The 12,817-nt window shown below is 35.4% G+C and overlaps 1 protein-coding gene across 5 annotated transcripts in view; it reads right to left on the bottom strand.

Annotated features, from left to right (window-relative positions):
* Positions 1 to 12,817, bottom strand: part of LOC127866058 (cGMP-dependent protein kinase 1-like) — a 131,207-nt gene that overhangs the window by 46,474 nt on the left and 71,916 nt on the right. For all 5 annotated transcript variants that reach the window (XM_052406391.1, XM_052406392.1, XM_052406395.1 and 2 more), the window contains 3 exons: positions 10,508 to 10,674; positions 5,131 to 5,244; positions 4,322 to 4,427 (listed from right to left, as the gene is read on the bottom strand). In XM_052406391.1, coding sequence (XP_052262351.1) covers positions 4,322 to 4,427; positions 5,131 to 5,244; positions 10,508 to 10,674 — 387 coding nt within the window. The remainder of the gene's footprint in view (positions 1 to 4,321; positions 4,428 to 5,130; positions 5,245 to 10,507; positions 10,675 to 12,817) is intronic.

The following is a 12,817-nucleotide window of genomic DNA, read 5'->3' as shown; positions in this document are numbered from 1 at the left end:
TGTTAAATATAAAAATTCGATCTAAAAAGCTCTAGTAAAAACCAAAAATAAAATTAAAGAAAACAAAGTAACCCGCAACTGGGCTCGAACCACTGAACCATGGAGTAAAAGTCTATCGCTTAGACCACTCGGTCATCCGTGCTCTGATTGTTGTATTGTATACTTTATAAACAGTCCTCGTAGTGTCACAAAATTTAACGACAATAACAGAACTCTCCATATTATTAATCGTTTCGCGTGGAAACGCCCATTAATTTACAGGTTTTTAAATCGTCAAAAGATGCTTATAATGGATATTTAGAGCATGGTAAATGTTCAGTATGACTATCTCCTCCTTAATATCATAACTACAACAAACATTTGCGAATCTGAAAACCTTTTTTTTATTTTGTCAATTTACCAAAACGTAAAACGGTCCCTTTAAAGTTTAAACAGCCATGTGAGCTCCTGTTTAAATACAAAACAATCCTGAATCAGCTTTCTTTCTTTTTTGCGCGTTTTCTCCTTCTTCTCATAATATCTTTTTAAGTTCTTATTTTAGTACGTTCAGTGTTGCATAAACATTGTTTCATACTTTTACAGCTTTTAAGTGCATTTCTGTGAATCGTTTATCTCAAAACACAGTGCTTATTTTAATAAGAATGTTCATAATCTCCTCAAAATTTCAAACTGCAAACATAATTATGAGTACGGGGATTTTCAAAACAATTTACAGTCTATTTTAATGGAAAACTCGACAACATGAAACCTGCTCGCAACAACGATGCACAAGCAAACGCTTTTATTATAATGAATTCTCAGACGCGATCTATGGACACAGTATGCACGCTCGTAAAATGCACTATGTCACAAGTTACATATCTTATTATTAATGTCTGTTGAGATAAAACACAACTCGTCTATGATCCATCGAAAATGACTTGGATGTGCAAAGGTCCTTCTCTCTATTGTGACTTATATAGTTAAACTATGTCAATTCAGCACATAACATTGTCCATAGATGTGATTCTACTAGAAAGAAAAATATGCTTTTATTTGCTTATGCATCTTTTTACAAGTACAATAATACTGTTTATTTATTTGATTCACTCCATAAAAGTGTTTTACATTTGTAAAATCAGGAAGGAACCTTTTTCTCAATGTCATATTAACGTGTAAATTATAATTATAATTCGTCATGTCATAAAATTACAACAATAACAGTGTAGTTTTCATTGACATTTTTACATATTTAAGATAAGGAAAAAAGCTTGTTTAAATGAAAAAAAAGTGTTGATGTATGTGTATTTGAACTATATACCAGACTTCATCAATCAACAGTGTCATGCATTTGTAACTAAGTTTACTTTGACTAAGGGGAAATACTTGTGCATCGGATGTTCTGCGTTATATTCGTTATTAACTCCCATTCTATAAGCCAATTTTTCAGTGACAATTGTCTCCCTTACTCTTAGAAAATATCGTTAACAATTACGCACCATTAAAATCCGTTATATATATAAATGACGAAAAGAACATGGCGTGAACACAATTTGCAACAATATAAGTATTAGGGTCATGATGTTGAACATAGCTTATCTGAGTATATCTGACTAAGCACAATTTAAGTGACAGAGGCTATTTGACACTTGTAATAAGAACATGCGCCATTATGGAAAGCCGCGTTCTAAGAAATCTGGGCTTAATGCGATTGCGCAAAGAGAAGTCCCATATTAGCTTGTGCGGTCCACACAGACTAATCATGGAGGACACTTTCCGCCTAGACTGGATTATCGTTAAGAAGAGACTCCGTTAAACAGAAAATAAATAGCGATAAAAGCGGAATGTGTCGTCTCTGATTAGTCTGGCGGTCTGCAATAAATAGCGATAAAAGCGGAATGTGTCGTCCCTGATTGGTCTGGTGGTCTGCAATAAATAGCGATAAAAGCGGAATGTGTCGTCCCTGATTGGTCTGGCGGTCTGCAATAAATAGCGATAAAAGCGGAATGTGTCGTCTCTGATTGGTCTGGCGGTCTGCAATAAATAGCGATAAAAGCGGAATGTGTCGTCCCTGATTGGTCTGGCGGTTTGCAATAAATAGCGATAAAAGCGGAATGTGTCGTCTCTGATTGGTCTGGCGGTCTGCAATAAATAGCGATAAAAGCGGAAGGTGTCGTCTCTGATTGGTCTGGCGGTTTGCAATAAATAGCGATAAAAGCGGAATGTGTTGTCCCTGATTGGTCTGGCGGTCTGCAAGCTTATCTTGGATGACATATAACTCACTTGCATTAAGCCCATTTTCCCCAGAACGCGTCTCATGTTGATCGATAGGCATTGTATTATAAACCGCCATTTTAATCACTTATAATACCACATGTATGGGTTGACGTGACCTTACTTGTTTGCCATTGCAAGAGTTCTGAACTATATGAGTCGCATTCTGATTAAACTGGCCATAATGCTTCTGCGTAAAGTGTGCGCACAGGCTAATCAGGGACGAAACTTTCCGCCTAAATTGGATGTTTGCTAAGAGACTCTGATTAGCCTGTGCGGACTGCAAAGGCTAATCTGGGATGACACTGTACGCACATGCATTATGCCAGTTTTTTCAGAACACGACTCATATACGGGCTAAGCAGTTTAAGTGGTCTTGAAACATACAGGCATGTTATCGTATTTCTCAAATCATTTTCTGGACCACTTTTTAATATTTATAATAATAATATTTAATATTAATATTATTTTTTTAAAGTACAATGCTGACGATTTATATTGTTCAGTCCTGCTCCGTTACCAAACCAATATGAGATTTTAACTTACAGAAGATGTTACCGATTCTGTTTAAAAAGTGTTTTCATAGCTAGAACGACGCATTGATGTCGACATAATGCGGCTGGACTACAAGAGAAATTACCTATATCTATATCTGATCTAGTAATATGTGCACAGGTGTGCAGCAATGATCCAGAAAATATGTTACAGACATTCGAGAAATTTCGTCCATGTGCAGAATTTTCTCTAAGAATCTATCAGCACACAGACGGGCGCGAGTCTAGTTAGCGCTTACAAACTTAATGGAAAGAAGATAAACTCAATTTTCGTTATCTGATTTATCAGGCTGTTTAGATACACGGTTTGATAGTGAGCCGTATGTAAAAATTGCTTCAAAGGTTTCAGTTCTAGCAGTAAACGGTCGTTTAGACTGCCGAGAATTGTAATTGACCAAACAGGTTTACGCCGTCATGGGTACGTTATTCGCAGCGTGTTGAAAATAAAAACTACCTTTTGAGCAATACAAAACATAACAAGACTGTTACCAAGCAATATAGTCCCCTACCGGCTCCACCATTGTGAGAAATTCCACCATTGTCAGATTATTATTTTTTATTTGTTGCCATAGCAACCAGAATTGTTTTAAGTAGGAACAAAATGAAATGACGTGCATAATGTCCATATTGCCATCTATCCATGTTTCAAGTTTCATGAAAAAAAAGTTATCGCAGGATCCAGAAAACCACCATTTTCAGCAGTATTTCTAGTCTATTTGTTGCCATAGCAACCATAATTTTTGACGTAAAAACAAAATGAAATGACGTGCATAATGTCCATATTGCCATCTATCCATGTTTCAAGTTTCACGAAAAAATTATTTAGAACTTTTAAAGTTATCGCAGGATCCAGAAAAATGTGACTAAATGACAGGCTGACAGGCTGACAGGCTGACAGACTGACAGACTGACAGACAGACAGACAGACAGACAGACAGACAGACAGACAGACAGACAGACAGACAGACAGACAGAAAGACAGACAGACAGACAGACAGACAGACAGACAGAGTGAAACCGGTAGGGGACAAATATGTGCAATTCCACGAAAGCATGTTATGTCAGATAAAAAGTTAAATGAGATAATTGAGGTTTGTAACAACTGTTTCCTTCATATTAGCATTTGAGACGCAAAGAAAAAAATGACAATATAAAAAAACATCTCTTGTAATTTGGATGACTTTTCGCAAGATTAATTACATAGTGACATCAGTGTCGATAGTACGTCATTGTTCATGTCTACATGATTATTATTTCTGTTAATTAAATATGTTAATTATGTCAACAAAAGTCATTGACTAATATTTCGGGCTCTTGCTCAAGTAACCATATGCATGTCACTATCGCCCTAGGGCTATCCATAACAATTATTTTGAAGTTGTATACCGCATATTTTAGGGAAGTCAATCTGCTGTTGAAACAAAAACTGCTGCAAAGCGTGATAAGGACCATAACATTCACAATACATCCACACACAATATGGTATAAATACATCAAAACATGCTACGTCTTACCTTTTAAGAAATTCTTTATATTCTATTTGGCGTAGAAGACCTGAACGCATCATAATACTCTGGAATGAAGGTCTGTCAATGGCCCATAATTTACAGGCTGTTAAAGCTGCAAATCAGAAAATATCACTGCGTACTGCATATCATGAAATATGGCTATGTCACAGTTCAGGAAAGTTTAAAGATTTAACTCGGAATTGAACATAAAAATGTATATATCATGATATTTTAACAGTTAAATGATAGAGATAGTCAAACACATTTTAACATCCTTTAATTAGACATAGTTTAGTTGAAATAGTTATTGTATAATGGATTGATATCATGTTATCATATAGGAAATACGTAACACATTCATCTTTTAACAAAATTTCACCATTAAAGGTTATTATAATATAAAACAAACAGTTTCTGGACCGTCTTTTACTTAACATGATGCATATAATAAAAAGCGTCAACGCTTAAATCTTTGATGCATTGAATTGCGAAGTTAGAATTACCAAAAAAAAACAAAGGCAATAAAATCAACAATGTCAAGCAATTAACATCTAGGTGGCAATTCAAAGTTCGAGTATTAAAAACAAAACAGTTTTTGTTCTATATTTTCAAATATAGAAAAAATCGAAAGCGAAATTCAAATGATCGATTCATAATAAAAACGTAGTGCGTAAAACAGAATGTAAGCAAAGTGCTTTTAACGCAAATATAATTAGGAAATTTATATTTTGATTAAGAAAAGCGTCAAACGTGTCCTTTGGCACCGTTCGTAAGATTATAATGCAGATAATGTACTCAAAACAAACCTACCCTACCTTTTATACTGGCGGTTCGCGTGCAGTTGTACAGGATGGCGAGCTCCCCGAACACTTTCTCTGGTCCCATCGTGCAGAGCTTCGTGTTGGCCTTTGTCACCTCGACCTTGCCCTCTGCAAGAACACAATTCCATTCCTGACGTTAGATTTAACACTGGGACATGCAATGCCACAGCGGTTAGAATATATGTGGACATTCTCTCTGACAGTGATGGGCAAGCAACATCTTTTAAGTTCTCAACCCCAATTGTCCAAACAGAATAACGCCGACCGAATATAAGGTGGATGGGAATATTCGTACATTCTATACCACAGCTGCTTTGATCATGTGGATATTCAATGACAAAGCTGCCGGGAGAGTTCAGATCCTCAATGTCACCGCAGCTATAAGTGTATATGTTCTCATTTCCAAAGCAGCTGTGAGCATGACGGCAATAATACTAAGACTGTAATGTGTGATGATATTCAGTTCCACGGTGCATATCAACTATTATATGTGTGATGATATTCAGTTCCACCGTGCATATCAACTATTATATGTGTGATGATATTCAGTTCCACGGTGCATATCAACTATTATATGTGTGATGATATTCAGTTCCACCGTGCATATCAACTAGTATTAGTACTGTAATGTGTGATGATATTCAGTTCCACGGTGCATATCAACTAGTATTAGTACTGTAATGTGTGGTGATATTCAGTTCCACCGTGCATATCAACTAGTATTAGTACTGTAATGTGTGATGATATTCAGTTCCACCGTGCATATCAACTAGTATTAGTACTGTAATGTGTGATGACATTCAGTTCCACGGTGCATATCAACTAGTATTAGTACTGTAATGTGTGATGATATTCAGTTCCACCGTGCATATCAACTAGTATTAGTACTGTAATGTGTGATGATATTCAGTTCCACCGTGCATATCAACTAGTATTAGTACTGTAATGTGTGATGATATTCAGTTCCACGGTGCATATCAACTAGTATTAGTACTGTAATGTGTGATGATATTTAGGTCCACGGTGCATATCAACTAGTATTAGTACTGTAATGTGTGATGATATTCAGTTCCAAGGTGCATATCAACTAGTATTAGTACTGTAATGTGTGATGATATTCAGTTCCACCGTGCATATCAACTAGTATTAGTACTGTAATGTGTGATGATATTCAGTTCCACCGTGCATATCAACTAGTATTAGTACTGTAATGTGTGATGATATTCAGTTCCACCGTGCATATCAACTAGTATTAGTACTGTAATGTGTGATGATATTCAGTTCCACCGTGCATATCAACTAGTATTAGTACTGTAATGTGTGATGATATTCAGTTCCACCGTGCATATCAACTAGTATTAGTACTGTAATGTGTGATGATATTCAGTTCCACGGTGCATATCAACTAGTATTAGTACTGTTCTATTCTGTATCATCAGTTATTGAAAAGTTAGTCAGTATGGTATGATGCAAGAAATTTCCAATGCACATCTATCATCTGCCGTTATAATTATTTACAGATTAAGAGCCGCTTTAAGTGTATTGGCTGTCACATATCCGACCCGTATCAAATGAGTATTCAGTTTCACATAAACTATTGTTCTCAGTCGTCCAGTGAAGTTTACGTAAACACGGAAACAAGCATTATTTTATTTTTTGTTTCAGTTATAAATAATATGTGTGTGTTGTGTAATTTATTTATAAATACAAAATACCATGACAGGAAGGACCTTAAAAATAATAAAATAATAGCAAGTTATCATCGCGGCTCATTTGCGGTAAACCAACATTTATAAGTAGTTTTGAGATGTGTTCTTAAACAATTCGTGATCGACGACATGTTGATCAACAATGGTAATTACCATTTGCACAACGATACATAAAATTTCTATTAAAATGATCAAAATTGTTAACTTATTAAACGTCTGTTTGTCAAATATATTCGTGACAAGTCGTAACCTCGCGTGTTGTTACAATACGTGTGGTGTGCGCTAAAGTGCCTCATTCGCATGACATTGCTAATTTAACAACATGGTCTGACTGTGTAATATGGAAGCATGAGCAACTGAAATACGTAAGTTATTTAATGAGCCCTCGTGTTTTTATTCAATTTAACGTTATGACATTATCACTACAAAACAGTACTAATTACGATGCCGGCACAAAATAGTCAGTCCCTAGACGCCATGTGATGTCTGGCAACATCTAAGCACTTGTGCAGTGAAGTTTCAAAGAATAGCGCTGTCGCATGTAAGAGTCTATCTATGATATAAAGAGCGTACGCATACATTTAAACTAATGTTCAATATACTGCATCGTACTCATGCATGATCATATGGCAATTCAAACTCGGTCTACACGATTCCATCTGATATCTCAGGTATTGAATAGTGCAAGTACAACAATAATTCAAGTGTTAGTATGGGTTTTACAGTTCACCTGAAAAAAGACTTATTTTTTGCCAAAGTTATTATCAAGTTCACTGGCAACGCTGTCCGTGTGTCAGTTACGCCATCAGTCGACACGATTCGATATATTCGGTCGGTGGGTAATTAGGTCTCAGATAGGATTTTTGTCGATACCTGTTACAGAATTTCACAGGTAAATGACTAAATGTCAAGTTGCCCGAATCGTTAATAGAAAACTGTCTGGAATGCGGAATTAACCAACGGGCTCAGTTTTCATATAAATAACGAATTATTCTGATCTGAAATGAGGACAACGATTAACGCTTAGTATTCTTTTAAGCATCTATAGAAAAAAACATTGATATGTGTTGATCCTTTGTTTTACATAATCGCCGACAAAAAATGCGATAAAGGCAAAAAAAATTACAATTTATTTTTGTGAACTTTATTCTCCTTTCCGCCGACCTGGCTTTTTAGTCGAAGTTAAAGAATACAATTTATGACGATCGTTGAAAGAAATAAAAAAATAGTATTTATAAAACGAAGTTGCAAAAAATAATAGAACTTTCGAAGGTCATAGCTTTACTTAAAACTATATTATAAAGTTCGTTTACGGTCTTAGCTAGAAATAAGCGTCAAGGAATTAATAACATAAGTGTATCTCGGAAAACACAGTCTGAACGGAAACTTGTCACGATTTTAAGAGGGAACAACTACCAGATTATTGACTAAAACTGGCGTTGAAGTAAACAACATACGGTAAATTCATCTGCATGTCAGTAGATCTGTTTATTATCAGATGCATACGCATATTTTGCTTGCAATGTTTGTTACAACACACTGACCAACGAAATTTGTAATTTATTTTTATTTTTTTATTTTTTATTTATAACTGTTCATTTATACAATAACCGTTCATATATCTGTATAATCCAATCGAATAGGTTTTTTACAAACATTATATGTGTCTTGTTCTGAGAAAACTGGGCTTAATGCATGTGCGTAAAGTGTCGTCCCAGATTAGCCTGTGCAGTCCGCACAGGGACGACACTTTTCGCTTTAATGGTATTTTTAGTTTGAAGGAAGTCCCTTCTTACCGAAAATCAAGTTTAGGCGGAAAGTGTCGTCCCTGATTAGCCTGTGCGGACTTCACAGGCTAATCTGGGACGGCACTTTACGCACATGCATTATGCCCAGTTTTGTCAGAACAAGACACATATATTAAAGTTATCACTATTGCCAACCACATCAAATTGTTTAGGCGAGACCGTGCCATTTTCTGAAAAGGTGGACTCCGTGTATGTCTGATATAAACTTGAAACGTATTGATGTTTGTTGAGTGGCAAATATACATTTCGTTTGCATTGTATCCAAAGGTGTCGTTTCTAAAAAAAACTGTTCGTATTAGCATTTTGTGACGGGAAATAGTAAGTTCTATTTTTCATTTTGCGCAAACATGTTCATGACACGGTTTAACTTAATATTTTCAAAAATAAAAATATATATATATATATCTATGTATTAGCTCCCTATTCCTTAAACATAATATAACATCAGATTTATAACATCCTCATGAAAAATATAATTATTGCATATTCGATTTAAATCAGCCAATGATAGCTTACTTTAAATAATAACGGTTGATACGGTGTGTGATTTTGAAAGGATTATAAATGGGTCATGTTTATTTGTACCAGCAGATTAGTGGGTTTTTCCCAAAAAGTTGCTTTTTCAGGGATACATATGCTATAGGGTTATTTTCTCGTTCGAAATCATCAGTAAACCTCTTCATGATCCTTTGAAACGCGTTGTATACTAAATAGTATCAGATAGCTGCACGCACCGTTAACATTGAAACGCGTTGTATACTAAATAGTATCAGAAAGCTGCACGCACCGTTAACATTGAAACGCGTTGTATACTAAATAGTATCAGAAAGCTGCACGCACCGTTAACATTTATTATTAACTCAGTTTAATAAACATTTCTATGACTGTGGAAGACAACAACTGCTAGCACTACTGTTCACTATTTGGTAATGAGGGCTCACAATTGTTAAAAGGTGTAAAAACAACACTTGCAGATGTAGACTAGATATGTTGTTAATGCCCGAATGATCTAATGGGCCACTAATTAGTTAATTGCGGTCTCTGTTAAACCAATTCAAAGCAATCCAAGTGCAAACACTCCACCACAACAGTGATCTCTCTACATTAATGTTAGACCCTCAAAACAAACGATCATACAGCAAGAACTATTGCAGTTTAAAATACATTTTCCGGTTTTATCTTACCATGTTGCATTTTCTTGAAAAAGGATATTCTCTGGACTCTCAATAAACACAGACTCACATTAGGAAACTCAGGATTGCATGGAAAAGCTTGGAATAGCATGAAAAAACTCAGAATTATATCAGAAAGCTCACAGTAGCATGATAAAGCTTATAATACAAGGATTAAGCTCAAAATGGCATTATAAAGCTCGTGAAGGCAGGATAAACCTAAGAATGGAATTATATTGCTCCGAATGACATGGTAAAGTTAATAAATTCAAGAGAAATCTTTCAATGGTATTAGAAAGCTCAGAATGACATGAATAAAGGTAAAATGGCATGAAGATTCAGGAAGCTGAGATTGGCACGATAAAGCTCAGAATGACATGATAAGATTATCATGAGGAAGCTAACAATTATATGATACAGCTCCAAATGGCATAAAAAGGTCAATAGGAAAAGGAAGCTTAGAATGATATAATAAAGCTCTGAATGGCTTGATAAAGTTCAGAATATCACGAGAAAGCTTCGAATGCATAATAAAGCTTAGAATACAATTTACTTTATACAATGAAAAAAGGAGCAATGAAACATATAGAAATATAATCATGATATATGTATTCTTTCAGAGAAACGGCTGCATTACCCTATCTCTCCTACTCAGGCCTGAAATTGTGCTTGCGAAACCTACCTTCCATGACGTATACGAGGGACCCCACGTCGCCCTCTTTAATGATCATGCTGCCCCGAGTAAACTCCACTGGGTGCATGCACTCGACGATGTCGTGGATCTGGCTCACCTCAAGGTTCTTCATGAAGTCGTTGTCCATAATGGCTCGCTTGATCAGCTCCTTCGAACTGCAAGTACACACGCGTGTTGGAATAAACAATACTGCATATATACATTAGATATTGAATTCGAGTTCAGAGCAATTGTACTAGGTATCGGTTGACCGGGCAGTCTAGCTGATCTGGTAGAGCGTTAGACTTCAAATCCGAGGATCGCAGGTTCGATCATCGGCCCGGCTCAAAAACTTATGATGGGACTGGTAAGTAAAGAAAACCCTACATTCCCCTTTCGAATTCAGAAAGGGTGGTTTTCAGTTAGTGGCATAAGAAGGCGATTTTATTACTGGTAAACCAGCTATCACAGGAAAAGTGTAAGTTGAAAAATTGACCACCGTGACATTTCTGCAAAACATTCGATTAAGCAAACACAACAAAGGTCCAATGGTCCTTGTAATATTTAAGTGGCGGAATGCTTTTAATGAGTAAAATTTTCGGATGATTGGGGAATGAATTGAACACCTATGGCGTAAGCAATATACAATTTAACCATACATGAGCACTGGTTTCACACTACAGTTGGTCTGGCTTAGATATATAGATGGATAACCGAACATATCATGGACAGTCGAAAATGAGTGTTGTTAGTTTTTACTTTCAACGCACTTTTTTCTTCTCAAAAATACATGCCACTGCCTATATTACCACCGGGAAACACGTGCATAGAAAGAGTACGGGTATTGCGTATTACTTGAAAACAAAACGTTGCGGCGTAGTGAGAAGCCTCAATTAACAATCAACTGCGTCAAAGCGGAACATGTCAACTGTATTCAGGTCAAGTGCGACTTGTTGGCTGTAATGTAAGAATGTAATGCTTGAATGTATGCTTCGTGTTGAACATTTGTTTTACATCGTTTATCTTAACTTTCATGGCAGAAACACAATCGTAAAGATTGGTAATGGCATAACTTCATTTGTAAACGAACATTCTATAGACACATGTCGATTTACGTATGTCATGAGTTCAACGCTAAATGTTGCCATGATTTAAATCATTTGTTATAAGATAACCCCTACGATCAATTTGCCTGTCATTCTAAAGTATTGTGATAAAGGAACTTAAAAAATACAATTAGCAATTCAAATAAATGGCATGATGTTTTTTTATTAATTTAAATAGCATTCAAATGCGAATAATTATATTTGTATATGTCATTTCAATTCGATACAGGCACAGATGATTACACAATATACGATGCCTGGAATTTAAACAAATGGAGTGACGCATATAATAAAGCAAACAAAAGTAAATAACTCAAACCTGTCAGAAAAGAAAATTTAACAGCAGAACGATAAAATCTCAGCCGGGCAAAAACCGTACTAATGGTTAAGATATTGCACGGAACACAAGGAATATAAATATCGTGATAAGCATGTTATCTGGTGGAACCAGAGACGTGTGATATATTAAGGTAGCGCACCTCTAATGGGCACATATCCAAATATAATCTAATTAATTATTTTCTTAATCAGCATCATTTCACTGAACTACATGCAAATTTGTAGGTAGGCTTTCCATGCTTTTTAAAAAAATATACCGATTTTTTCAAAACCACCCCAACGCTCGGCTTTTGTCCAGTTTATTTTCACCCCTGGGGTATATAAAAGTTCCATAATTCATTCAAATTTCCAAATATGGGCATGCAGTTGGTGTGTACAGATGCTGTAAAGGTGTTTAAAGTTTAAACAAGATGAAATAAGTATTCTTTTACAGACATTTATTTTTTACAAATTTTTATCTATGGAAGAGCGCCATGAAATGTAAGTGATTTCAGCCAAGTAAAAATTGGGTCGGTTAAAACAAAGTGTCATAAAATTCAAAATAGTATCATTTAAGTCATATTTTAAACTTAGTTTTTATAGAAACACTATATACAGCAAAAATACCAAGAAATAGACAGATTTACCGTTTACTTTTTGAAATAAAAATAAAAATGCAACATGCATGGTTCGTATTTTCAACAGTAAATCACCCAATTTCGCCATAAAGTTGTTTTAATTTTAATAATTGAAGAATGTGCATAAAAATTGCAACATATTTAACAATAAATATAGCTTATATGCCATATTAAATCAAATTACGTAAGAAAATAAATAATACGCGTCGCAAAAAAGTATACGTCGTCGGCAGGATTCGAACCTGCGCGGGAATATC

The sequence above is a fragment of the Dreissena polymorpha genome, chromosome 2 (assembly GCF_020536995.1).
Source record: "Dreissena polymorpha isolate Duluth1 chromosome 2, UMN_Dpol_1.0, whole genome shotgun sequence".
In the NCBI taxonomy this organism is placed as follows: domain Eukaryota; kingdom Metazoa; phylum Mollusca; class Bivalvia; order Myida; family Dreissenidae; genus Dreissena; species Dreissena polymorpha.
This window is presented reverse-complemented; position numbering and strand designations above follow the sequence as displayed.